The sequence below is a fragment of the Hyla sarda genome, chromosome 1, assembly GCF_029499605.1.
Source record: "Hyla sarda isolate aHylSar1 chromosome 1, aHylSar1.hap1, whole genome shotgun sequence".
Classification (NCBI taxonomy): domain Eukaryota; kingdom Metazoa; phylum Chordata; class Amphibia; order Anura; family Hylidae; genus Hyla; species Hyla sarda.
In genome coordinates this window covers 336955430-336980005 of record NC_079189.1, presented here as the reverse complement: position 1 = coordinate 336980005, position 24576 = coordinate 336955430, and the positions used below count along the sequence as shown (strand labels likewise).

At 40.0% G+C, this 24576-nt stretch overlaps 1 protein-coding gene across 4 annotated transcripts in view; it reads right to left on the bottom strand.

The window, feature by feature from the left end:
• Positions 1-209: 209 nt before the first annotated feature.
• The window catches only part of FSD1L (fibronectin type III and SPRY domain containing 1 like), a 71162-nt gene continuing 46795 nt past the window's right edge, over positions 210-24576 (bottom strand). Inside the window, exons 5-14 of one of the 4 annotated variants that reach the window (XM_056520262.1) lie at positions 23547-23569; positions 22773-22894; positions 19059-19268; positions 18122-18220; positions 15714-15843; positions 13942-13971; positions 7758-7855; positions 6156-6407; positions 5441-5529; positions 210-4092 (exon numbers count right to left, since the gene is read on the bottom strand). In XM_056520262.1, coding sequence (XP_056376237.1) covers positions 3970-4092; positions 5441-5529; positions 6156-6407; positions 7758-7855; positions 13942-13971; positions 15714-15843; positions 18122-18220; positions 19059-19268; positions 22773-22894; positions 23547-23569 — 1176 coding nt within the window. In that variant the 3' untranslated portion in view covers positions 210-3969. Of the gene's footprint in view, positions 4093-5440; positions 5530-6155; positions 6408-7757; positions 7859-13941; positions 13972-15713; positions 15844-18121; positions 18221-19058; positions 19269-22772; positions 22895-23546; positions 23570-24576 lie in introns of all 4 variants that reach the window. The other 3 variants (XM_056520255.1, XM_056520267.1, XM_056520275.1) reach the window with 3 other exon arrangements.

Here is a 24576-nt window from a genome sequence, read left to right as displayed (position 1 = left end):
CGTCTTGTATGCAAATTGGCGCAAATTAGGCACATCAATAACCAACCAAATACACTTACCAAGGAGTAGTCATTAGTAGATCTGACAAAATATAAAGGTAAAACCCAACAATATTAGTAAATCTGGGCCATTTTGCCAGTCACTGGTGGAAAAAAACCATATGGTATTATAATGCTTTTGGGTAGTCACACAGAAATAAAAAAGGAAAATATTAGAGAAGGTAATTTATTCGTATTGTGTGCCTAAATGTGTATGTTACAGTATTAATATTGGGTGGAATACATTGAGCTGGTAAATGATGCATAAAATAATCTTACATTCTTCCAATACACTGGTGCCGTGATCTTTTCACTTATATCCGAGTTTATTGTAGAGTCCTTGGTTGTACATGGGGATGGGTGCATGCCATATTGTGGCAATAATCTGATTGATTTTGTGGATTAATTTTGATAATTCCATATAAAACTAGCGATAACACCCACAAACCACAAACATGGAAGGTTAAAAAAAAAAAAGTAAATAAGAAGTGCCAGGGAAATGAATAAAGCAAGATACACAAGAGGATTAAAAGGAAGAAAAATGTACATTGATGTCTGTAATTGTGTATTTACAACACATGTCTTTTCTTCTAATTACCAGATTAAGTTGGAAAAGATTTCCAAAGGCATTTTACAGTTTGCATACTTGTATATATGTCATAGCAGATACATACGTACACAATGGACACATTTTATATACAGTAACTGAAGGCTGGATTTCAGAGATATGACTCCTCTGACTTTGTTACAAAAGATCACTATAATGTGGAACATCAAAACAACATTATTTTGTCTTAATGCATCTTAGTTCACACTATGTAAAAACTCCTGATGTATTATACGTGCGTAATTTTCTTAACGATTGGCAAGTCGGGAAGTTTTATGCAGCGCGAATTTAGTCTTATGTTGGTAAAATGTAAATAATTTATTTCTGTGCTCATTAAAAACATGTACTTGACTGTACAGGGAACCTGCCACCAGTACAGGTTCCCTTTAGCTTAGCTCATCTGAACTGCTATTAAAGGGGTTACCCGGGGGACCTAAAAAAATAAATAAATAAAAAAGGACTCCACACGGTGTGGAATGTACTTACAGTCCCCCTGGCTTGTTTCTGGCACCATTCACTGCTCCCCAATGCACCTTCCTCCTCTGCCTACTGCTCCGTTTTCTCTCTGCTCCTTTCTCCTGCACACCCTAGTAAAACTACATTCCCCGCAGTCCTCACTTCTGAAACTGTTGAGAGGGGTGATTTTGTTGGACGATGTCAGAAAGGGGGCGTGGCTTGTCAGTATGACAACCGAGGATGCTGAAAGCCAGTACAAAGTGTCACATGATCTCTGTCTCTAGAGGGGGGAAGGAGACAAAGTGGACAGAGGATGGCAGGTCTATCTTCATTTATGTCTTCCCCAGTATATTCCAACAGGGAAAACAGCCCAATACAGATAGTAAGTGTATATTACAATACAGTTGCTGTGGCCATGAAAAGACAAATGATATGAATAATTTTTGCTATCCGGAGTACCCCTTTAAAGCTGAACTACTACGCAACTACAAAGTGGACAAAGTGGCAAAAATGTCAAATAAAAATCTTTTCACACAGGCATTTATAGACCAGATTTTACGGTGTGTAAAGGTCCCAGTGATCAGCCAATGAATGTGCAATTGCATGTATATCGACTGACTGCTGGAATTCTGTGGCCCTAAAAATCATCGCTAGTCAGTTGCACAACTCCCTTTAAACAGGGGATGTGCAGCCGCCAGAGATGTATGTAAAGGGCCAAACAAATTCCAGTGATTAGACATGTGGCCCTGGTCGCACAATCATCAAGCAGAGTAAAAGGCTTAGCAGTGCTGATCTGCTAGATCAGTGCTTGTGCAGGCATGGGTCTGCCCATCTTAAAAAAAAACTATCCCACCTACCCTGTTTCTTAGGAGTCTGATGTGCGGTAAAGTGAATCATATAGTGGGAAGGGTGTATGTGCCAAGCTATTACAAAGCCCTATGCTTAGCACTGTGGAAGGCTGTTTAGGAGGTACAATTGCACTTCAAATTTACACTTATAATTACTATAGCAGTAATGCAATTTAGAATGTTCCATATCAACAGCGCTCATGTGCATTTGCAGAGTGCTGCTGCAACCTTTACTTTTGTATGTCTGAGCAACATGTTAAAAGTTTTTCTTTAATGATACTAAGCATTTAATGCTTACTTCAGGAGATGTTCTTTAAATGTGAACGTCTACCTCTGTCATCAAATTTTTTTTTTTTGGACCAATCCTTTAAAGAGTTCTACATTGAAAGAGCACTCTGCCTCCAGACCACTCATTGCCCCTAATTTTCAAACAAAACGTTTTTAATAATTACCTTGTTAGAGATCTAGTGCAGATACATGTATGGTCACTGTGTACAAGCCTACTAGGTCATTTTCCCTCTTGTTAGTACACTTCTGTGGTTCAGGCCTAATTAAATCAGTGCTGAGGCTGCTGTAATCACAGACCTTTATTAGCCAACAACGTCTCCCTACAGACTCAAACAGCTTGTAAGTTCCTGTTTTGGTAAGATATTTTAGCCATACTGCTAATAACTCCTGCATATGGGCACTCTATTTCTTCCCTAAATGACATCAGCAGAAAGGAAGCAAAGGTTGCAGTTATTCAAGTCCCCTCTTACTTTGCCCCATACTGAAATTAGTATTGTGTTCAGCCTGTAAATGAAGGGATCACACGAGGTACACTTTAAGAATACCCTAATATGATTCCCCTGAATCATGAGTGTATCTTAGTCAAAGTGAATGTAAAAAATGTATTCATTAGGGGTTCTGGCCCTATTCAGCCATCTTAGAAAACACAATTAAGCAGCTTTTTCACACACTGACAGCTGACTGTCCCACAATATGGCCATCTGTTAATGTAACAGTCAAAGCCCTCACTTAACAAGTCTTCAAACACCACTAACAGAGACTCATTTAGAGAAAGACAGGACCTTCAAACTGCGATTTCCTGAACAAAGCACATCCACTATCAAAGACTATACTTGATTCTCACATAAAATAAGTGACAAATGTTCTTAAAAGAAGTTTTCCTGACCAGACACATTTTCACATGCCCATAAACCTGGATGTCTATATTCTATGGATGGTTGAAAAGTGGTTAAGAGCCTTGGAATCAATAATTAGAAATACATAAATGTGTTACCAAATCATTATACTGATGTCATATCTAAGAAACATCTCATATGTGCTGGAATTTTATCCCAGACGAAAATGCTTTTCCTAGACCTTCAGCACAATTTGGTCCAATATAAAATTATTCCTTCAACCACTCTGCTATGCACCAAGTCAATCAAATTCAATATTTATGGGTAATTTCAATAATGGTTGCCTGCAAAAGTAGTACTGTATATGAATCAGATTTGTTTTCCAATTTGAATATTACCAAGGGGACTGAAACACAGAGCAGAATCAATCATGTCAGCAATCTGAGCCTATCTACAACAAATTAAAATTGAGACAGTCCTTTTAAAATTACATTTGTTCTACAGAACACTGCATCCCACCCATAAAGAACAGAGGTGGGTGTAAGTGGAAGTAAAAAATCAAGTCATTGAATATGCCTATGGTAAATTGCACAGGTTGCATCCATGGTAATAACAGGCAACCTACAAGTATGGCATATTTTCTGTTTGCCTAGTCACTATTTACTCAGTCTCTTGTGAAATCATTTGCAGCAGATGCTAACATCGGATCTGAGCAGCATAGTCAGGCACCAAGGACATTGCAAGCTTCAGAGCAGCAGGCAAATAATCCCATAAAGGTCAGTTTGCTTCTGCTTTTGATGAACAGCAACCATGATGTTACTAAATTAAATAAGACATAACTAGCATTCCACTCAGGTCAGAGTAAACTTTTCATTCTATCATCATAATGTGTTATGTTATTGGGGAATGCTGGTTAGGCTGCTGGATGAGCCGCTCATTCCGTTTTCAGTCTTCTGCAGTGTTCTGACAGCGCTTGGAACTTGTAGTCCTGTGTATACTGTGATACCACCACACCATGCCTGTAAATAAAGAGTTACATAAAGTTAATGTCTGCTTTCCTTAGGATTCTGTTTGATTGGTGTTTTATGGACATATTCTGATCACTTATATTGCATCAATATATTTTGCAGTCCTATACAAAAATTAACACCAGTAGAGTTCACAACTGTGTTTATGTGAAGAAACCAAAGCACTGGAGGAATGCTGGCAAAACCAATGATAACATACAGTCTACATGCAGATCCGGCACCAGACCTAGAAGGGCTGCAAGGAACCAGACTAGAAGCCTGCACACCAAGAACATATAACTTCATTTATAAACAGTTAAAGGGAACCTTTTATCTTCATTATGCTGTACTTACTGTGCACAGTATAAAGTAGTGACAGACTTGCTGTTTTCAGCGGTCTGTCCCTTATACGCTAGTGTAAAGTAGTTTAGAAGAACTTCAGTTGTTGCACCACATCACACTGTCAGAGATAAGTCACATTTATAAGCTGCAGCTTCCTGCCTACCCCTCAAATGTTTGACCGATTTCTACTATTGGGCAGACATTAGTTGAAGTCTGTCATTCAGCATCACGTTAGGGGACGCTTTACTAGTAATCATCAATCCAGAGATAACTCATAGTAAATAAACAGTAGGTAGGAGGGGGAGCTTTATTACATAGTTACATAGTTAGTATGGTTGAAAAAAGACATACGTCCATCAAGTCCAACCAGGGAATTGAAGTGAAGGGTGTAAGGGGATAAGGGGAAGGGATGTAGTTTTATAATTCTGCATAAGCATTAATGTTATTTTGTTCCAGGAATGTATCTAACCCTGTTTTAAAGCTATAAATTATTCCTGCTGTGACCAGTTCCTGAGGTAGACTGTTCTATAAATTTACAGTTCTTATGGCAAAGAAGGCGTGTCGCCCCTTTAGACTAAATCGTTTCTTCTCCAGAAGGAGGGAGTGCCCCCTCGTCCTTTGGGGGGGTTTAACCTGGAACAGTTTTTCTCCATATTTTTTGTATGGGCCATTAATATACTTATATACGTTTATCATATCCCCCCTTAAACGTCTCTTTTCAAGACTAAACAATTGAAACTCCTTTAATCGCTCCTCATAGCTAAGATGTTCCATGCCCCATATTAGTTTAGTCGCGCGTCTCTGTACCCTTTCCAACTCCGCAGTGTCCCTTTTATGAACAGGCGACCAAAACTGAACAGCATATTCCAGGTGAGGCCGTACCAATGCTTTATAAAGGGGGAGTATTATGTCCCTGTCCCTTGAGTCCATGCCTCTTTTTATACATGACAATATTCTGCTGGCTTTGGAAGCAGCAGCCTGACATTGCATGCTATTCTGTAGTCTGTGATCTACTAACCATAAATCCAGGGAGAACTGGTTGTGTAAACTTTGTTTTAAAGCTATACAGTAACTGCTTTGTATCTGCGTTGTAAAATGAGAGTTGACCTGCAAAATACAAAAATCTAAAGTAAATATATGCATGTATAATGTTTCTATAGTATGATCAGTTTTGCAAACATAACAATAGAAAAGAACAAATTTTGTTTTCTTAAACTGCATTTTTACGCCTTTTTGAAAATCAGGTATAACACATGCCAGACAAAGGCAGTTATGTATTCCTTATCCATTAAATGCTTTACTATTTTTACTATTGTATATTCAAACATACAGCTGTGCTCAAAAGATTGCATATCCATGAAGAATTGCTCTAGAATGGATCACCAAGACACCTTTCCCATTGGGAAATGGGTCAACTTCCGTCTATTGTTGCCTATGTCAAAGGACTTGTACAGCTGCCCCTATAATAATGTACAAAATGAAATAAAAAATCAGTAACAGATTTAAAAAAAAAAAAAAAAAAAAAAAAAACATGTTTCAGTATCTGACTCTAATCTGGAAAAAAAAAAATCTAGGTGATACATTTTAATTTTTGCATAAGCAATTACGTTTTCAAAATCAAAGCCAAAAGTTCACCATTTCTTCCAGGGTATGTAAACTTTTGAGCACAATTTTTATTAATAAAAAAAAAATAAAAAAATAACATAATGAAGTCAGTTCAATGAAAAGACTACCTCCATCAAAGTCACAGTATACACCTATCCGATCTGGTACTGCCACTTCCAAGGCTTTAGCTTTGTTGTTATGCTTTGCAGCAAATGTTGTTTGTAGCCAGTTGTTCACATGTAAGCACCAGCTTGTGTTCGTCTTTCCTAGCTGGTCAAACTTGCCAATTGTTCTATATGAGAGACCCACACTGTATGATTTGCAGTCCTTTTGAGCTTTCACTTCCCAATAATGTTGCCCACTTTCAATTGCTGTGTCACCTGTGTGATAACGTTTAATAGTCATTAAAAGACAATTTTTCGGAATTATTTATTCATTCAATGGCCAAAATTGACACTATGCCCCTGATTTATCAAAATATATAAGAGAAAAACCTGGAGAGACTTTGCCCATTACAACCAATCACAGCTCAGCTTCTCTGGCTGTAATCATGTCCCCTTGCCGTGATTGACAACCCACATCAATGATCTGCTCCCTAAGAAGACAGAGCAGAGCGATGATGCTGGCTGTGGCCCGGCTGTCAATGAGGGGGCATAATTACAGACAGAGAAGATGGGACTAGGTGAGTATAGCTCACTTACAGGGCCAGCAGAGGAGACTTTTTAACATCATATTTTCATCATCCCTGCAGGCAGGAATGTTTTCAGAGGATGGTGAGGAATATTTTACCATATATAAAGCATTGCCATGCGTTATACAGTGTAAAATCTCATGACAGGTTCCCTTTAATTTTAAGGCTGTCTCATCAGATCTCCCTTGCTCAGGACCCAACTCTCTCTGACCCTGAGAGGAAACCCCTAACTAGTAGTGGCTCTTGCTCCATTGATTGAGGCCTGACTGGCCACTATGTAATAATACATGAAGTGATTTAGTGACGGCAACTTTCCCTAGAAGAGTCTCACTGCTACAGCTCCAATATTAGAGGTGGTTTCTGATGAGTTGTAGGTTGGGGACTTTGATTTGCTACATCAAATAAACTCCAGCTGTGGTGAAATGTTTAGAAGATTTGTCACAAAATTTACTAAACAACTAAAAGGGCATCTAACAGTTGGTTCGACCGCACTGAAGCCAATAAACAGGGTGAAAGTGCGGGTGAACCTGAACAAAATAGGTATTAGGGATTATTCACTCCAATCCGTGGTCTCGTTGTAGACTTAGAGCCTCCATTGCTAATATACAAATATGCTCATCTGCTGCAATATGTCTACCCACCTCTGAATATGAATAACCTTTCAGTAGGCATCATTAGGACGTGACCGCTCTGAAAAGGTTATGCATAGTTAGAGGTGGACGGGCATATGGCATATGACATGTTTGCTTAGCCAAGCCTCTTCGAGGGTGATGTTCCTTACTGTAAAAGGTGACAAGCTTTCTTGTTGCTGTCTTCAAGGTAACCCTCAACCAGGTTCTAAGGAACCCTGGTTGAGAAACGCTGCTTTAGTTATTGGTGGCAGACACAAATAAGCCACTGCAAGAAGAGTGACACTAAGTCTAATACCACAATAACGTTACTTTAGCAACAGATCTCTAAACATCAGCAAATGTAAGGAAATCATATTAAGGAGCGGTTATATACTGCATTTATCAGGGATATAAATGGCAGTACTTACCCAACACTGTATAAGATTCTCCTGTGAACCGATCTCTGCTGCCTCGTCCCATTGATGGCCTAGAAGTGACTGATGTTCTCTTCGGTGATGGAGTTGCACTTCTAGAATCAGAAAGAATGTCATTTATGAAGAAATATATCATAATCTGTTTTGGTCACCAGGTCTAGCTATCTATATTGGTCTCAGTGGCAGGTCATGGGATCTCAGACTGGATAATGACCCAAAACACACAGCAAAATCCTATTCTTCGTGGCCTTCTAGGAGCCCTATTGAACATCTGTGGAAGGAGTTAAAACATGCAGTCTAGAGAAGACACCTTCACCCCTGAGACAGCTGGAGCAGTATCTTATAAAAAGTGGGCCAAAATACCTGGAGACAAGTGCAGAAATCTCTTGAGTTACAGAAATCACGTCCTCAAAAGGTTGCGCAAAAAATTATAACTTTTGTCAGTTTCAAGTTATTTCAGGGTGCTTTGTGGGTTTTTCTGTCTTTATCAGAAGGGTACCGATGAAGACACATCTGTATATACCGTTTATGTTTTGGGAGAGGAAAAGAAACAATAACGCTCTCGTCCTCATATCCAGCTTTTCGCATTAAAATGTGCTTTTATGTCCTATGTCCTCTACGGTTGGTTTCACAAAGCAAAGTTGGTAAAATCAGATGTGTACCACATACATTTCTGTAGAGTAATTCTTCCTCATGGATAGGATTATGTCCTGGTTTTATCTCTGAACTGTGACCTTACTGTTACAAGCAAGGGGGGCGGTGGGAAAATGTGTGTTCTGTGGCATGGCATATGTAGTGACTAAATAAGCCAATACTTCCTGGACAGACCAGGAGATTGCAGCTGAACGGAGCATTTGTCACCACCTTAGTGGGTCGTAACCAAGGGCAACAGTTTATCAAAACAAAGCAGGCACATAGGGGAAAAGTAAGTATGTATCTCACAAATACATTTTCAGAAATACCTGTACTGTCATGGCAGTAAATGTTTGCACCCCTGAAATATTTCTAGAAAATTAAGTATTTTTTACAGAAAAGGATTGCAGTAACACATGTTTTGCTATACACATTTTTATTCCCTTTGTGTGTATTAGAACTAAACCAAAGAAGGAAGGAAAAAAAGCAAATTGTAGATAATGTCACACCAAACTCCAAAAATGGGCTGGACAAAATTATTGGCACCCTTAACTTAATATTTGGTTGCACACCCTTTGGAAAAAATAACAAATCAGTCACTTCCTATAACCATCAATAAGCTTCTTACACCTCTCAGCCGGTATGTTGGACCACTCTTCCTTTGCCAACTGCTCCAGGTCTCTCTTATTGGAAGGCGCCTTTTCCCAACAGCAATTTTAAAGGGGTTCTCCGGTGCTTACACATCTTATCCCCTATCCAAAGAATAGGGGATAAGATGCCTGATCGCGGGAGTCCTGCCGCTGGGGACCCCCGGGATCTTGCACGCGGCACCCGTTTGTAATCAGTCCCCGGAGTGTGTTCGCTCCAGGTCTGATTACGGACCACCACCGGGCCGATGGCGTGTGACGTCATGCCCCAGTGTGATGGCACGCTCCGCCCCTCAATGCAAGCCTAAGGGAGGGGGCGTGAAAGCTGTCACGCTCCCTCCCATAGACTTGCATTGAGGGGCGGAGCGTGATGTCACACGCCGCCGTCCCGGTGGTCGTCTGTAATCAGACCCGGGGCGAACACGCTCCGGGGACTGATTACAAACGGGGTGCCGCGTGCAAGATCCCGGGGGTTCCCAGCGGCGGGACTCCCGCGATCAGGCATCTTATCCCCTATCCTTTGGATAGGGGATAAGATGTGTCAGCACCGGAGAACCCCTTTAAGATCTCTCTACAGGTGTTTAATGGGATTTAGATCTGGACACATTGCTGGCCACTTCAGAACTCACCAGCGCTTTGTTGCCATCCATTTCTGGGTGCTTTTTGATGTATGTTTGGGGTCATTGTCCTGCTGGAAGACCCAAGATCTCAGACGCAAACTCAGCTTTCTGACACTGAGCTGTACAATGCGACTCAAAATCCGTTGGTAATCCTCAGATTTCATGATGCCTTGCACACATTCAAGGCCCAGAGGCAGCAAAACAAACCCAAAACGTAATTAAACCTCCAACCATATTTCACTGTAGGTACTGTGTTCTTTTATTTATAGGACTCATTCCGTTTTCAGTAAACAGTAAAATGATGTGCTTTACCAAAAAAGCTCTATCTTGGTCTCCTCTGTCCACAAGATGTTTTCCCAAAAGGATTTTGCCTTACTCAAGTTCATTTTGGGCAAAATGTAGCCTTGCTTTTTTATGTGTGTGTCAGCAGTGAGGTCCTCCTTGGTCTCCTGTCATAGCGTTTCATTTCATTTAAATGTCGACGGATAGTTCGCGCTGACACTGATGCTCCCTGAGCCTGCAGGACAGCTTGAATATCTTTGGAACTTGTTTTGGGATGCTTATCTACCATCCGGACTATCTTGCGTTGACACCTTTCATCAATTTTTCTCTTCCGTCCATACCCAGGGAGATTAGCTACAGTGCCATGGGTTGCAAACTTTTTGATAATGTTGCGCACTGTGGACAAAGGCAAATCTAGATCTCTGGAGATGGACTTTTAACCTGGAGATTGTTGATATTTTTCCACAATTTTGGTTCTCAAGTCCTCAGACAGTTTTCTTCTCCCCTTTCTGTTGTCCACGCTTAGTGTGACACACACAGAAACACAATGCAAAGACTAAGTGAACTTCTCTCCTTTTTATCTGCTTTCAGGTGCAATTTTTATATTGCCCACACCTGTTACTTGCCCCAGGTGAGTTTAAAGGTGCATCATATGCTTGAAACAATCTTATTTTTCCACAATTTTGAAAGGGTGCCAATAACTTTGTCCAGCCCATTTTTGGAGTTTGGTGCGACATTATGTCCAATTTGCTTTTTTTCCTCCCTTTTCTGGTTTAGTTCCAATACAAACAGAGGGAATAAACATGTGTATAGCAAAACATGTGTTACTGCAATCCTTTTCTGTGAGAAATACTTCATTTCCTAGAAAATTTTCAGGGGTGCCAATATTTACGGCCATGACTGTATGTTTGAAATATGTTTCATTTCACATGATGCATCATTTTAGACCAGGGGTCTCAAACTCCCGGCCCGTGGAACGAAATCTTGCAGCCCGGGTGCCGGGTAAGTGATTTCTTCAGGCTTTTAGCCCTGCTTCGGCAAGCAGCGCTAAATGCCGGAAGACTTCACACACGTCGGCACACACTACTACTGTACCTATATCTCCCTGCTGCAGCCTATAACGAGCATTCCTGGAGGGATGTGCGCAATTGGTGATCATCAGGTAGGGCTCCCCAGTAGGTAGACAGACCCCCAGATAGATATTACCCCCATCAGTGACCTGGGGCCTGTGTACCTACTTGGGAGCCCTACCAGATGGCGGTCATATCTATATATATTATATGTGAAGGGCGCATGATGGTGGCATTATATGTGAGGGGCGCATGATGGGGGCATTATATGTGTGAGGGGCGCATGATGGGGCATTATATGTGAGGGGCGCGTGATGGGGCATTATATGTGAGGGGCGCATGATGGGGCATTATATGTGAGGGGCGCGTGATGGGGCATTATATGTGAGGGGCGCATGATGGGGCATTATATGTGAGGGGCGCGTGATGGGGCATTATATGTGAGGGGCGCATGATGGGGCATTATATGTGAGGGGCGCGTGATGGGGCATTATATGTGAGGGGCGCATGATGGGGCATTATATGTGAGGGGCGCATGATGGGGCATTATATGTGAGGGGCGCATGTGGCCCAGCCTCGCCCGGCCTCTATCTCCAGTGGCCCCCAGATCATTTGAGTTTGAGGCCCCTGATTTAGACCTACTTTGCTTTGTGAGACAACCCCTTTAAGTGGCAGTTTTGATCTGATGTGTTGCTATTAGTCACTTTTTGAACATAGAACAACTTGTAATCACACGATTTAGATTATTAATGAAACCACGTTAATAGTCAGGTAATGTCCTTTCAACTTACTAAGCTGCAAATAGGTAGCCAACAGATTTCATAAGAACACAGAGCTACATTATTCTTTAAGAGGAATAAATTTAGTCTGTACTGAACATATTTCCATTTTTACCTCATTTACTACTGATATGGTATTATACAATTTTAATGTTGTATATGTTACTTATAGTCAGCAACATTCTTCAAAGGGCAAAAGCAACATTTAAAGTTCAGCAACAGGCAAATTGCAAAATAATAAAAAGCCATTCAACAAGCCAACTTAGGTTGTTACTTCCCAAATGCAAACAAAAGCTTAAAAAGCAGACTAGAACACAAAAGTTTAGGTAGGATTTACTTACCAAATGAAAAGGTTGCATACGAAAGCATGAAAAAGAAATAAAGATACAAGCCAGGCTAAGAAACTAAACTTAACACAAACGGTTTGGAATACTTTTTTATGAAGCACCCTCTTCAAGGGAGTCTTGATTCACTGGAAACACTAGAAAGTGAAGGCAAAGACTCCAGGGGATTTACCTAGTATAGGAAATTACCATTTATGGGCAATCTGTTTACTGTACATTGTTAACAATTATGACCTGAGATAGAGAAATCTTTTTCATTTTAACTTAGTATTTGCCTTTAACTAAAGTATTTGCCCATGAATGATAAATGGATAAAAGGAAAAAAAAATGTTAACTTTCCAGCAACAAAAATCCAGCAGCCTATCAAAGATAAAAGAAAGCATTTATTTCTTTAATTTGCAAAGTAAGGTGCAAGGCTTATGTACTTAATAAAAAGCTGCAAGTAAGCTTGTAAATAAGACCAGGCTTTAAGACCGTAAATATCTGCAGCCTTCTGGATTTGTCAAATGACATAATTGGAATCTAACTTTTGACATTTGTGACTTGTTTCACATGTCCCCAAAGATACAAATGTTTTAGAAATATATACAATACAAAAATGAAGACATAACATCACTCTCCCCTATAACACTTAGGACTTGCTCACACAGGGGTAATAACACTGTTCGGCTTATAGTACTGGATAGTCATAAGAAAAACATAAAAAGATGTAACAAAAACAGGTGTCCAGGAGAGATCACATCTAGTCGCAACCAGGATGGAGAATACCTGCATAGGTGCAGCTCTCTCAATTCAAGCCTATATTGCCCCTTCTATATTCAGTTTGTGTCTTCTGCTGCTGCCTTATGCCTTCTGCATTTGCTTGGATGTAGTAGTCCCAGGTCCATGTTGAGAAGGACCAAGAAATAGAGACTGTCAGAGGACATGAAAGAGCTTACGTTTGTGATGTAGAGGATGCAGAAAGCAATAAAACAGCAGCAGTGGGGGGTCAGTAAGGTGAATATGACTCATTATTTTACAACATTTTGAGCTATCTTAAAAACCTTAAAGGGGTACTCCACTGGAAAACATTTTTTTATTTTATTTTTTTAAATCAACTGGTGCCAGAAAGTTAAACAGATTTGTAAATTACTTCTATTAAAAAATCTTAATCCTTCCACTACTTATCAGCTGCTGTATGATCCACAGGAAGTTCTTTTATTTTTGAATTTCCTTTCTGCCTAACCACAGTGCTCTTTGCTGACACCTCTATCCATGTCAGGAACTGTCCAGAGTAGGAGCAAATCTCCATAGAAAACCTATTCTGCTCAGGACAGTTTCTGACATGGACAGAGGTGTCAGCAGAGAGCACTGTGGTCAGACAGAAAGGAAATTCAAAAAGAAAAAAAAAAAAGAGAGTTTACTGTTGATCACACAGCAGCTGATAAGTACTGGAAGGATTAAGATTATTTAATAGAAGTAATTTACAAATCTGTTTAACTTTCTGGCACCAGTATATTTAAAAAAAATGTTTCCCAGTGGAGTACCCCTTTAAAGGAGTTAAACGACCTTAGTTTATTGTTAGTAAATAGAAACATTTACCGTTTACACATTCAAAGGCTTAACATGTGCTGCAGCCTATACAAAATCATTATTTGGTTGATAAAACAAAGGAAAATGCTTTCTGTGATCTAAGGAAAAGCTGGCTAGATTGTTTGCATGGAGTATTAAAAAGGAAACTATTGTTAAAACAGTTTTATGCTAGAAATTCCAGGCAAGCCAGAAGAAAGTTCCTAGTGCTATTCATATCTACATTATCTTCACCTGGGATTGTTCTTCAAGGTAACATGGCCACTGTCAGACAACAGAAACAAGCACAATGGTGAGTGATTTGGTTTGCAGAGTACATAAGATTGATGACATGAATGGAAGTATGTCAGTCTGCATCACAGCAAAATTATATAGCCATGTTTTTTGTTTTTTTGGCTTTTTTTAAATTAAATGTTGCAAGAACTCTAAGTGAATTGTAATAATAAAAAAAAAATTATTTGAAGACATGAGGAAGTGAAAATGTATCTTGAAACCTTGACAGCCAACAAGTACCTTCATGACTTTTTGAGGGTGCTGTAAAGTAGTACTTTTACTATGAATATCGAGCCCTGATTGTGTTGATTATTTTATTAAAACTATCTTTATAACAGTGTTGGAGCTTTCCCTGCATAGACAGAGAGTTAAAGTGTGCATTTTTATTTCAGATGAATTTTTAGATTAAAAGGGTATTCCAGGGGAAAGAAATTGATCTGTTGAGTGATCAGTAATCAGAGGTTGGTTGGAGAAAGAGAACCTGGTAAATGAAGAAAATGTTTTTTGTTTTGATTTAATTTTTTTAAGCATACTTGTCACTGGTCATAGGTGACCTTTCAGGATAAAGCTGTCCTGTCTGTATAAAAATGAAGCAGCACTATTTCTGGCCATTATATAACTTGTATGTGGCATTTTTCAGCAGATTTCTGCTCTGCAGGCTTCATCTATCATTTGCAGTTCTCCCAGAGCTGGTGAGCGGAGTTTCCTCCTCCCCCCTCCATAGATTTGTATTGCTTGTCTTGCAGACACAAGACAAAGTTTGGTAACAGGAAAAAGGAGCATTTTTGTCTATTTTTGTCTAATAAGATATATTAGAAAGTGTATACTCACTTGCACTATTTATCAATTTAAAGTTTGTTGAAATGACTAATTACACAATTTTTTATGTTTACTTTGTGGAAATATGTTTACAATACTTGCTCTTTAATACATAAAATAAAGTGTCCCAGTAGTAAAAAAAAAAAAAAAAGTTTGACATAGAAAGACAAAAGTTTTGATTGGTCGAGGTCTCGATGCTGAGACCCCACTGATAATTAGAACTAGTGGGAAGATTCGCACAGTTATGCATATCACTCCTCTGCTCGCTGTGACCAGTTTAACTTGACAGGCTCCATAGATGTTTAATAGAGCCCATCTAGTGCAACTAGGAGGTTGCAGCAAACTCTAGAGGTGGTTGTAGGAAGCCAAAAATGGAGTTATGACCACTACAAGAATATATGTGCAAATTAATCTGCACAGAATGTTGAATCTGAAAATGACATAGTATTAAAAGGTGGATAGTTAGTCTAATGATTTGCGGGTAACTATATGTCACTGAATTATGAGTACAGATTATTTTAAAAAGAAAACTATATAGATGAATGCAACTGAAACATGAAATTATACTTAATATCAAGGCAAAATTCATTACACTAAACTTAAAACATCCACAGACATGTGACTATAAAATAAACCATACTAAGTGTGCTCATAACCTCACAGCAACATTTACACTAATAAGTATGTCTGGGCTCAGCTTTGGCCTCTCCACCAAAACACCCTTAAATAAATTAAATATATAGGTGCAACATTGTACTCTTGATTTTTTACTAGCATTCATAAAATGCCATACACGTTTAGCTTACACAGGCTTTGACTAGATATAGCATTGCAAGCACAGATGGGCAAACTGACATATTCCCCTAAACACAGAGAATGTATGTGATGACCCATCCAAACCCATTTCTGCTTACCTGCCTTTGTTTTCTTTTCCTTTCACTTTACTTTCTTGACTCTTCCCAGCCATTGGATCCCATTCTACATATGAGTCTTCCACCTTCAAGTTAAGATGAGATGATGTGTTGTCCAGGCCAAAGGTCAGTGCTGAAGTACAAGAAACGTGCACAATGTATGGATAGCTTTTGCTTCACATAGGGGTAATTTGGGCATTACAGAAACAAGAAAATAACACCATTAGCCTCTGCATTGCATTTTTTGACTGCAGGACCAGTGTTGACTGTGGTATTCATGTAAACAATACTGGCAACTTATTTTTGACTGGCAAATTATTTTTCTTCATCACATGATTGGGTACCCAAAAAAAATTTGCATAGAGAGGGTAGGCTAATACACAGCGCATGTGCAGCGTATTTTATGCTGTGAGAAATAAGTCAGGAAATTTGCTGCGCATTTTGCTATGAGCAGACACACAGGGATTCCCCACTGCAGCTGTGTGTGTGCAGTAAGGTTCGATGGCGGGCCAAGCGCACAGACATAAATGTGTTGCATAAGCCTGCCTCCAAACCTTACTGCACACACAGGGCTGTGAAAGTCCTGTGTGTCTGCTCATAGCAAAACGTGCAGCGTATTTCCTGCTGCCAACAGTATATGCTTTGTGTGACCCTACCCTCAGGGTGTATTCACACGTACAGTATCCTGCCCATATTTGATGCGCAGAACATTGAACTCTGAAGCTTCAAATCCTGTGCATTAAATAAATGTGGGGAAATTATCAAGGGTGGTGTAGGTAAACTATTTTTCTACACCTTTTATTTGTATGGGTCCTCCTCTGCGCCTTTATCTGTAAATTGTTGCCTCGTTGCGTCAAGATGTGCAACTTTTTACAAATGCTGCCCACAGCCAATATTGTAAGCCAGGTTGGGGCTGGTGTAGATTTGTAACAAATTGAGAGCTTTGCGACAAATTATGCAAGAAGTCACACGTGACAAATTCATGACCACTTCAAAAACTAAACTAGACTATGGCATAAATATACAATTTTAGTAAAAGCATAGAAAGAAAAAGTTGCAACTGCGACAAATCAACACCACAAAAATAGGGTAAAACCAATGATAAATTTCCCCCAATGTCTGAAATGGAAAAACAGAAAAACAACTCATGTCTTTTCTCTAAGACTTTCTAGCGTTCCCCAGCAGTAAATTCTAGTGAAGGCCTAGCTCCTGCTAATATGAAGTGACTTTCTGGCATGAAAACCTGAGAACAAGTTGACATGTCTACAGCTATTTCAGTTCCCTCTTTATCTAAGCCTTATTACTGTAGTTTAGAAAAAAAAATCCTCAGGGTGAATTAGTTTCTACCAGAAAAAATACAGAAGGGCTGGCTTGACTCATTTTATTAATGTTACCACTACTAGGGTTTCATTAAGAAATACATTCTATTATAAAGATGCTTTTTAACTTCCTAAATTATCCTGGAGTCATGAAAAAGAACAAAATGATTATGAAGCTTCATCACAAACTACAACATGCGGGTATCTTCTGGATAAGTCCAGTTAAAAAGACTTTCTGAGATGTCATAGATAAGCGTAAGAGGATCACATTAATGACATTTGTGAACTGGGAACATCTCTCAAACATTGTGTCACTGGGCAGGTGTTCCAAGAACTGTTATGCTAATAGCTTTGACTGCAAAACAAATACAATATACACACATAATATTTATGCTATATATATATATATATACATATATATATATAACATTAATTAATAAAAACAACTTCCCTCAATGTGATTATTAACATATTTTTAAATATACTTTTACCAAAAATCACTCACTCACTCTAAAGCCATGGCCACTAGTGGTCTTTCTTATGTGAAAACTGTTGTCTACTGGCTGTTGTCAGGGGAAGTCTGTCTCTAGTAACAGCTAGATCAAGATAAAATTACAAGAAGTGGGAGCAAGGTTTACATGTGCTATGAGCAGGAAAGGGAGTGCTTAAAAGGGTACTCTGGTGGAAAACTTTTTTTTCAATCAACTGGTGCCAGAAAGTTAAACAGATTTGTAAATTACTTCTATAAAAAAATCTTAATCCTTCCAGTACTTATTAGCTGCTGAATACTACAGAGGAGATTACTGTTTTTTTGGAACACAGAGCTCTGTGTTGACATCATGACCACAGTGCTCTCTACAGTGAGAGCACTAAAATCACCTTGTCTCTGAAGAGTTACCCTAAAACACATGCTGGTTTATAAAAATCAACAGGTACAGTTTAAAAGGTCACCCTGGGACGATCAAGCACCCCTCCAAGGATCTCAGGCTCAGAAAGCTTATTTACACACAGTAAGGTCAGTGAGAATGATGTAAGCTGGTTTAGTGGATAGTGAGCCATTGAGCAAACAATTTAGGCTGCACAATTTATTACCTTTGGTTTCCAGTGTGACTGGATCTGAGTATTCCCCTGCTACAGCTTTGTTACATGCTCGTACTCTGAAGTTCATAAATTTGGAGTCAAACTTCAAGCCTGTTAGTAAGAACAAAAAGAATGAATCACATAAGGTGCAATCTGAAATAGAAGTAGCAGTTCTATTGATGCTAGGAAATGACAAGCCTAAAGTGAAGGTGTCAGAGATATATGATTCACTCCCAACAGCTGTGCCATTTCAGGGAAAGCATGGTTGTATTTTTGACTAAAAATGGAGCTCAAATCAGTGTGGTCCACCAGCAGGTGAGATGCTGGGCCCCATACAAGAAATCACAAGGGGGTCGCAGCCGTCTGACCCCTGCGATCGGACACTTATGCCCTGGACAAGTTGACTTTCCCCAAGTACACTTTTAACTATAAGTAATGTCTAAGTATACTTCTATTATAACAAGTTCTATACAGAATAACCAAACGGACCAAATAATACCAGATAATACTTTACTTCCTAAAAGCTGATCTGATGCAACAAAATATGGGGGAGATTTATCAAAACCTGTCCAGAGGAAAAGTTGCTACCGCCACAGCAAGACCATCCCACTTTGCGGCGGGCTCTGGCGAATACCAGTAGCAACTTAGAACCGGCCCACCGGTACGGTCCACGTCTATCCCTCACTGAAACAGAGGATCCACCACCAGCCTGCCGAATCCTGACAGCTTGACTTTCTGAGGAGAGCCAGGCAGAAACAAAGAGCACACCACTCAGCTAAGAGTCACTGCTCCTTTTATTTTAGCAATTGGTGAGGTTTTCCGCACCTGGTCCTTTACCTATCAAAACTTCTGACATGAGTCAGGAGCTTGTACAAACAAAAGGTACTCTTTAAATGGCAGCTGACCTTTACCAAGAAATTTCCCAAGGTGAGGTATTTTTTAAACTTACCAGAAAGTGTGTGCTCTGTTCCCTTTATATTATCAACCATCTCCCAACACCTCTCATCTTTAACTCTTGGCAATCCATCATAATTTGTTTTCCTATATTCCAGAACATAATGGTCGATTTTGTTGTCTTCTTCAGGCATTCTCCATACTACTGTCACACAATTATCAGCTACTATACACTCTGCTTGATCTATCTCTGGTGCTTTAGGCACTGGAGAAGAAAAAAAAAAAGAAGAAAACTCATTAATTTCATAAAAAGCTACTTGTCCCCAAGTACAGTGAAATAAAAATGATCCCCAGCAATCTCTGGAACGGGACTCCAGCTCTATGAGAGAAATACATGCTGCAGACTGCATACACTCCATTCATTTCTATGGGAGCGCCGAATATGCCCAAGGGCTATACTCTCCCATAGAAATGAATTAATTATGCGCATGAGTTTCTCTCATAGAGCTGGAGTCCCATTCTGGAGATCACAAGGGATCTCATCTGTTAAACCCCCTGTGATCAGACACTAGGGATATCCCAATACAGATACCAGCCAGCGAACTCCCACCGGCAGGTATCACGGAGGTGCGGTAAGCTGTCTTTACTCTCCGCACGGATCAACTCCTAAAGGACGCAGGGCATAAATGTATGTCGTGTCCACTCCTAAGCTATGCAGCACGCTCAGCAGCCGAGCACATGTCATAGCCGGGACCCACATTAATCTTTTAGACGAGGCGATCAAAGTTGATCATGGCATCTAAAAGTCCAGAGACTAATTGCCGGTTAGCTCAGGGATGCTGATCGGGATCACCACGGTGAAATCGCGGTGTCCTGATCAGCTGAGAGGAAGGCCGGAGGTTCCTTTCCATGCTCTGTGCCCTGTGCCGTCTGATCATTGCTCCTTTACTGCAGCCATCCATGGCAGGCAGTAGTAAAGGAGTGCCGATAACACTTATCAACGCTATGCTATGGGGACTAAAACATAGTGAAAAAAATGTGTAATAAATAACAAACATGTGAATTAACCCTTTCCCTAATAAAAATTTGAAACAACCCACTTTTCAAAAGGTTTAAATAAAATACATAAATATATATATTTTTTATATATATAAAAAAAGCCCTTTCTCTAATGAAAACTAAATAAAAACACCCCTTTTTTCCCATTAAAGAAAAAAAAAACTGTCACGTGACATTGAAAAAAGTATCGGTATTTGATATCGGCGAGTACTTAAAAAAATTATCGGTACTCATACTTGGTCTTTAAAAAAAAAAAAAAAAAAAAAAAAAATGGCATCGGGACATCCCTATCAGACACTTATCTTCTATCCTGTGGATAGGGGATAAGTTGTCATTCACTGGACAACCCTTAAAAGCCACTCCACAGCAGAATGCTATTTCTAGTACAATCACAAAAATGCAGTGTAAAAATATTAAATTACAGCTACAAAGATCTGCTGAATGACTAATGCAAAATATATAACCTTGTCCCAATAACAACACTGTATTTCATCTTGGAAAGACTATGCTTTTATTAGGTTTCTGATGATTTAATCTGTGATGGACGTGAAAGGTCAGAGAGGGATGGAGCCAGTATACATGTAACAGAATTAGCATAGTTCAAAGGAAGAACAAGAGCAATGAGATCATCAGATCGGAGTAGAACAACAACATAATGAATTATTTAACAGGAGGCATGCTGCTTTAATGTATAGTAGGGAAACGCTTATTCTAATAAAGTGATGCACTAAATAACAGGTAAGACATACTAGATTTATTTTTTATCTACACCTGAAAACCGGTATGACACATTACATGGTGATATGTTGTAATTTAGACAGACAAACAAGAAAAACATGTATTTTATTTAAAAAAAATATAAAAAAGGAATTCTGAGTATACCACAGTGCACTGCAGCTAGCCTATTCACCTTAATGGCCTCAACATGTTCATGCCACTTCCCGAATGTATACTCCTATAAAGCTGGACTCAGAAAGTGGCCAGAACATAGTCACTTGCGGACATATACCTGGATGCAGAAAGTGGCCTGAACATAGTCACTTGCTGACATACATAGGACACACTGCATTAACTCATTAGCAATGAAGTTTAGAACCATTAAAGGGGTACTCCGGCGCTAAGACATCTTATCCCCTATCCAAAGGATAGGGGATAAGGTGCCTGATCGCGGTGGTCCCGCCGCTGGGGACCCCCGTGATCTTCCACGCCGCACCCCGTTAGAATCAGCCCCCAGAGCGTGTTTGCTTCGGGTCTGATTACTGGCGATCACGGGGACGGAGCATAGTGATGACATGGCTCCGCCCCGTGTCACGTCACGCTCCGCCTCCTCAATGCAAGCCTATGGGAGGGGGCGTAACAGCTGTTACGCCCCCTCCATAGGCTTGCATTGAGGGGGCGGAGCGTGACGTCACATGGGGCGAAGCCGTGATGGGGCGGAGCCGTTGATTCTAACGGGGTGCGGCGTGGAAGATCACGGGGGTCCCCAGCAGCGGGACCCCTGCTATCAGGCATCTTATCTCCTATCCTTTGGATAGGGGATAAGATGTCTTAGCGCCGGAGTACCCCTTTAACAACTATTTTAGAACCATGCTGATTTGTGGTGAAAGTCAGGGCCGGTGCTACCTTAGGGCACCGAGCCTGTAGGGGCGGAAAAAAAATTAATCCTCAACCACTCACTGGCAGGAGAATTGGATGCTTTACTTCAGGTGGGCATTGGGGGAACAAGAATGAATTAGACTATGGGGGTTGTGGACTGTTGGCAGGGCTACGCTTTATGGCTGTATTGCCAGAGTGGGTAGGGGAGAGGCAGGTGACTGCGATGGGGTCTGGTGGGGAAACCAAAATGCTTCTTTGCCTGCCCTGGTGAAAGTGTATGGTGGCACAATGTATGGCCACTTTTGGCCACTTGGAGTGTGTTATGTGTGGTCTAACCCACTGACAGGAACAGTGAATAACTCTGATTACATTGTTACAATGGTACCTGTCATGGGGTGGGATATATTAGACAGCAAGTGAAGTTGAGGTATAAAAAGCAGGAAAAGTGGGCAAACATGAGAATTCAAGCAATTTTGACCAAACTGTGATGGGTAAACAATTGTGTGAAAACATTTCTGAAAAGGTAAGTGTTGTGGATTGTTTCCAGTACTTCTTGGTTAGGATCTACCAAAAGATGTCCAAGGAAGAACAACTAGTGATCTGGTGGGGTGGTTGTGGGCACTGAAAGCTCCAATCTATGAATGAGTCTGATAGGGAGAATAAAGGTCTATTAGTATAGCTTTCTTTCATTTAAACACTACAAAGTAACATTGAGTTCTGAGTATACAATATGTTCACCTAGGGTGATATTACTAATATTGATGGTTCTCAATCTGGTCTTAAGTAAAATCCCTCTGTCATTAGATTCCCCAGATTTATTAAGAGGGGCACACAGTGCATGTCAGATTGGAATTTCAGCTAAAGCTTACACCTGTTCACAGGTGTAAATTTTTGTAAATCCAGTGGGTGCAAGAGACCATTCCATTCAGCCCTCTACTTTTTTTAAATTGACACTTAAATTTGCTATCTGCTTTAATGAATGAAAACGGGTGTGAAGGTAGGATAAATTCTCCCCTATATATTCACCTTTATTTACAAAAACTTAAACATTACATTAGTCACACAACCTTTAAAAAATAAAAAAGTGAAAGTACTCCATTCTAATTCCCATTACCTGGCAAGAATTTTAAGGACTGGAGCATTTGCCTTTCTTGGGAAAAATCCACCATCAAATGTGTCATATTGTCACTGAGCTTTGGTTTTAGTGAAAGACGGAAAGCGGCAGCCATTGTGACTCTATGGTAAATAAGCAAAGGACAAAAACGCGTTACTCTGAGAATGGTAGTTGTAGTTCAGCCATACCAAAAATTTCCCACTGTCAGAATAGCCAGTTAACTGTTATAGACCAGTAAATGGAACATAAGCCTACTGGCACTCATTGTAAGCAGTGTACTACCAACCAAATTGCCAACTGTAGTAAACTACTTATTGATGAGCTAATAAGAGAAAATGTAGATCTCAATCAACTTCAATGGCCTTTTAAAGGAGTCATCTCAAAATTTAACTGTATTAACTATCAACAGGATCACTGGGACCCCCACAGATCATGAGAATAAGGAGCCCATTGTCCCCCCAAGTGAATAAAGCAGCAGTGGCCATGCTCGGCACTGCTCCAGTCACTCCCTATGGAAGTTCCAAAGTTAGCAAAGTACAAGTCCTGGCTATCTTCAAAAGCCCTAAAGTGACTGAACAGAGCAGCGGTCTAGCATGTACACTACCACTTTATTCACTTAGAAGATAGGGGACAGCTATAAAATACAAACCCCTTTAGCACTGCTCTTACTGAAAATCATACTAGATATTACAAAAATAAGGCTACAATTGCAATATACAATACATAAACATGAAAGATTAAAAAGTAGAAAAAAAGAGGATAATGGTACAGTACCTATCTTTGATCTGTCTGGCAGCCTTGGTGCAAGAAGGAGAGAGAAAGCAAAGTTAGTGTATCCATGCGAGTGAAGGGGGGCAGCAAACTCCATGCAAGATTTTAGGGTAAAATAAAAGATCCCTCATAAGCACTTCCTGTGCACAAGTAAGTGGTCATTATGTAAGCCAGCTCTTTAGAAGGACAAGAAACAGCCATGTTAAACAAGTTGTTAGAAGGGGTTAATCATCAGGGATCAAAGAGAACATTGCATCCACATCTGTTGTGTTTGATTGTTTGGACTTGAGAAAAATAGAATTGAAGAATAAAGTTGAATGTACACACAGATGAAATCTCTGCTGATGGCAGCCCCCCTCAACATTATCTCACTGTCTTCATGTACATAATATCCCTTAGTGAATACTTTACTAAAAATGGTTTTACCAATATTATAAGTGGTGGCATATCATTACGATATGCCATCACTTTCTGATCCATGGGATGTAACTTCCAGGAGGGGTAGTGCACTCTTCAAGTCCAGCCCAATTGTCGGACGATCAGAGAGTATCATGTATAGATCCTTTTATAATTAAAGGGGCATTCCTATCTCAAAAAGTTATCCCCAACCCATAGTACAGGAAATAAGCTGATCAGAGAGCGTCTGGGATCCCCCCCCCCCCTGAATAAAAGAAGTGCACAGCACATGTATGGACAGCACTCCATTCATTCTTCATAGGGCTATTGAGTATTACAATGTTTGCAAGTCCCATAGACAGTGAATTAAGCGGTGGCTGAGCATGCACTGCAGTTCCATTCACATGGGGGACAACAGACTTCAGTTCTAGAGAACGGTGGGGGTGCCAGTGGACACCCACTAATAAGCTTGTAGATAAGGGATAACTTTTGGAGATGGGAATACCCCTTAATGTGGCTGTATACCATACTATCTGTGCGTCAGACAGCTGCTGCGGCATCTCAAAAAGGAAAGTATGCATGCACAAACACATTTTATCCAATCCATACGAACTTATAATAAGGGCAAGGGAATCTA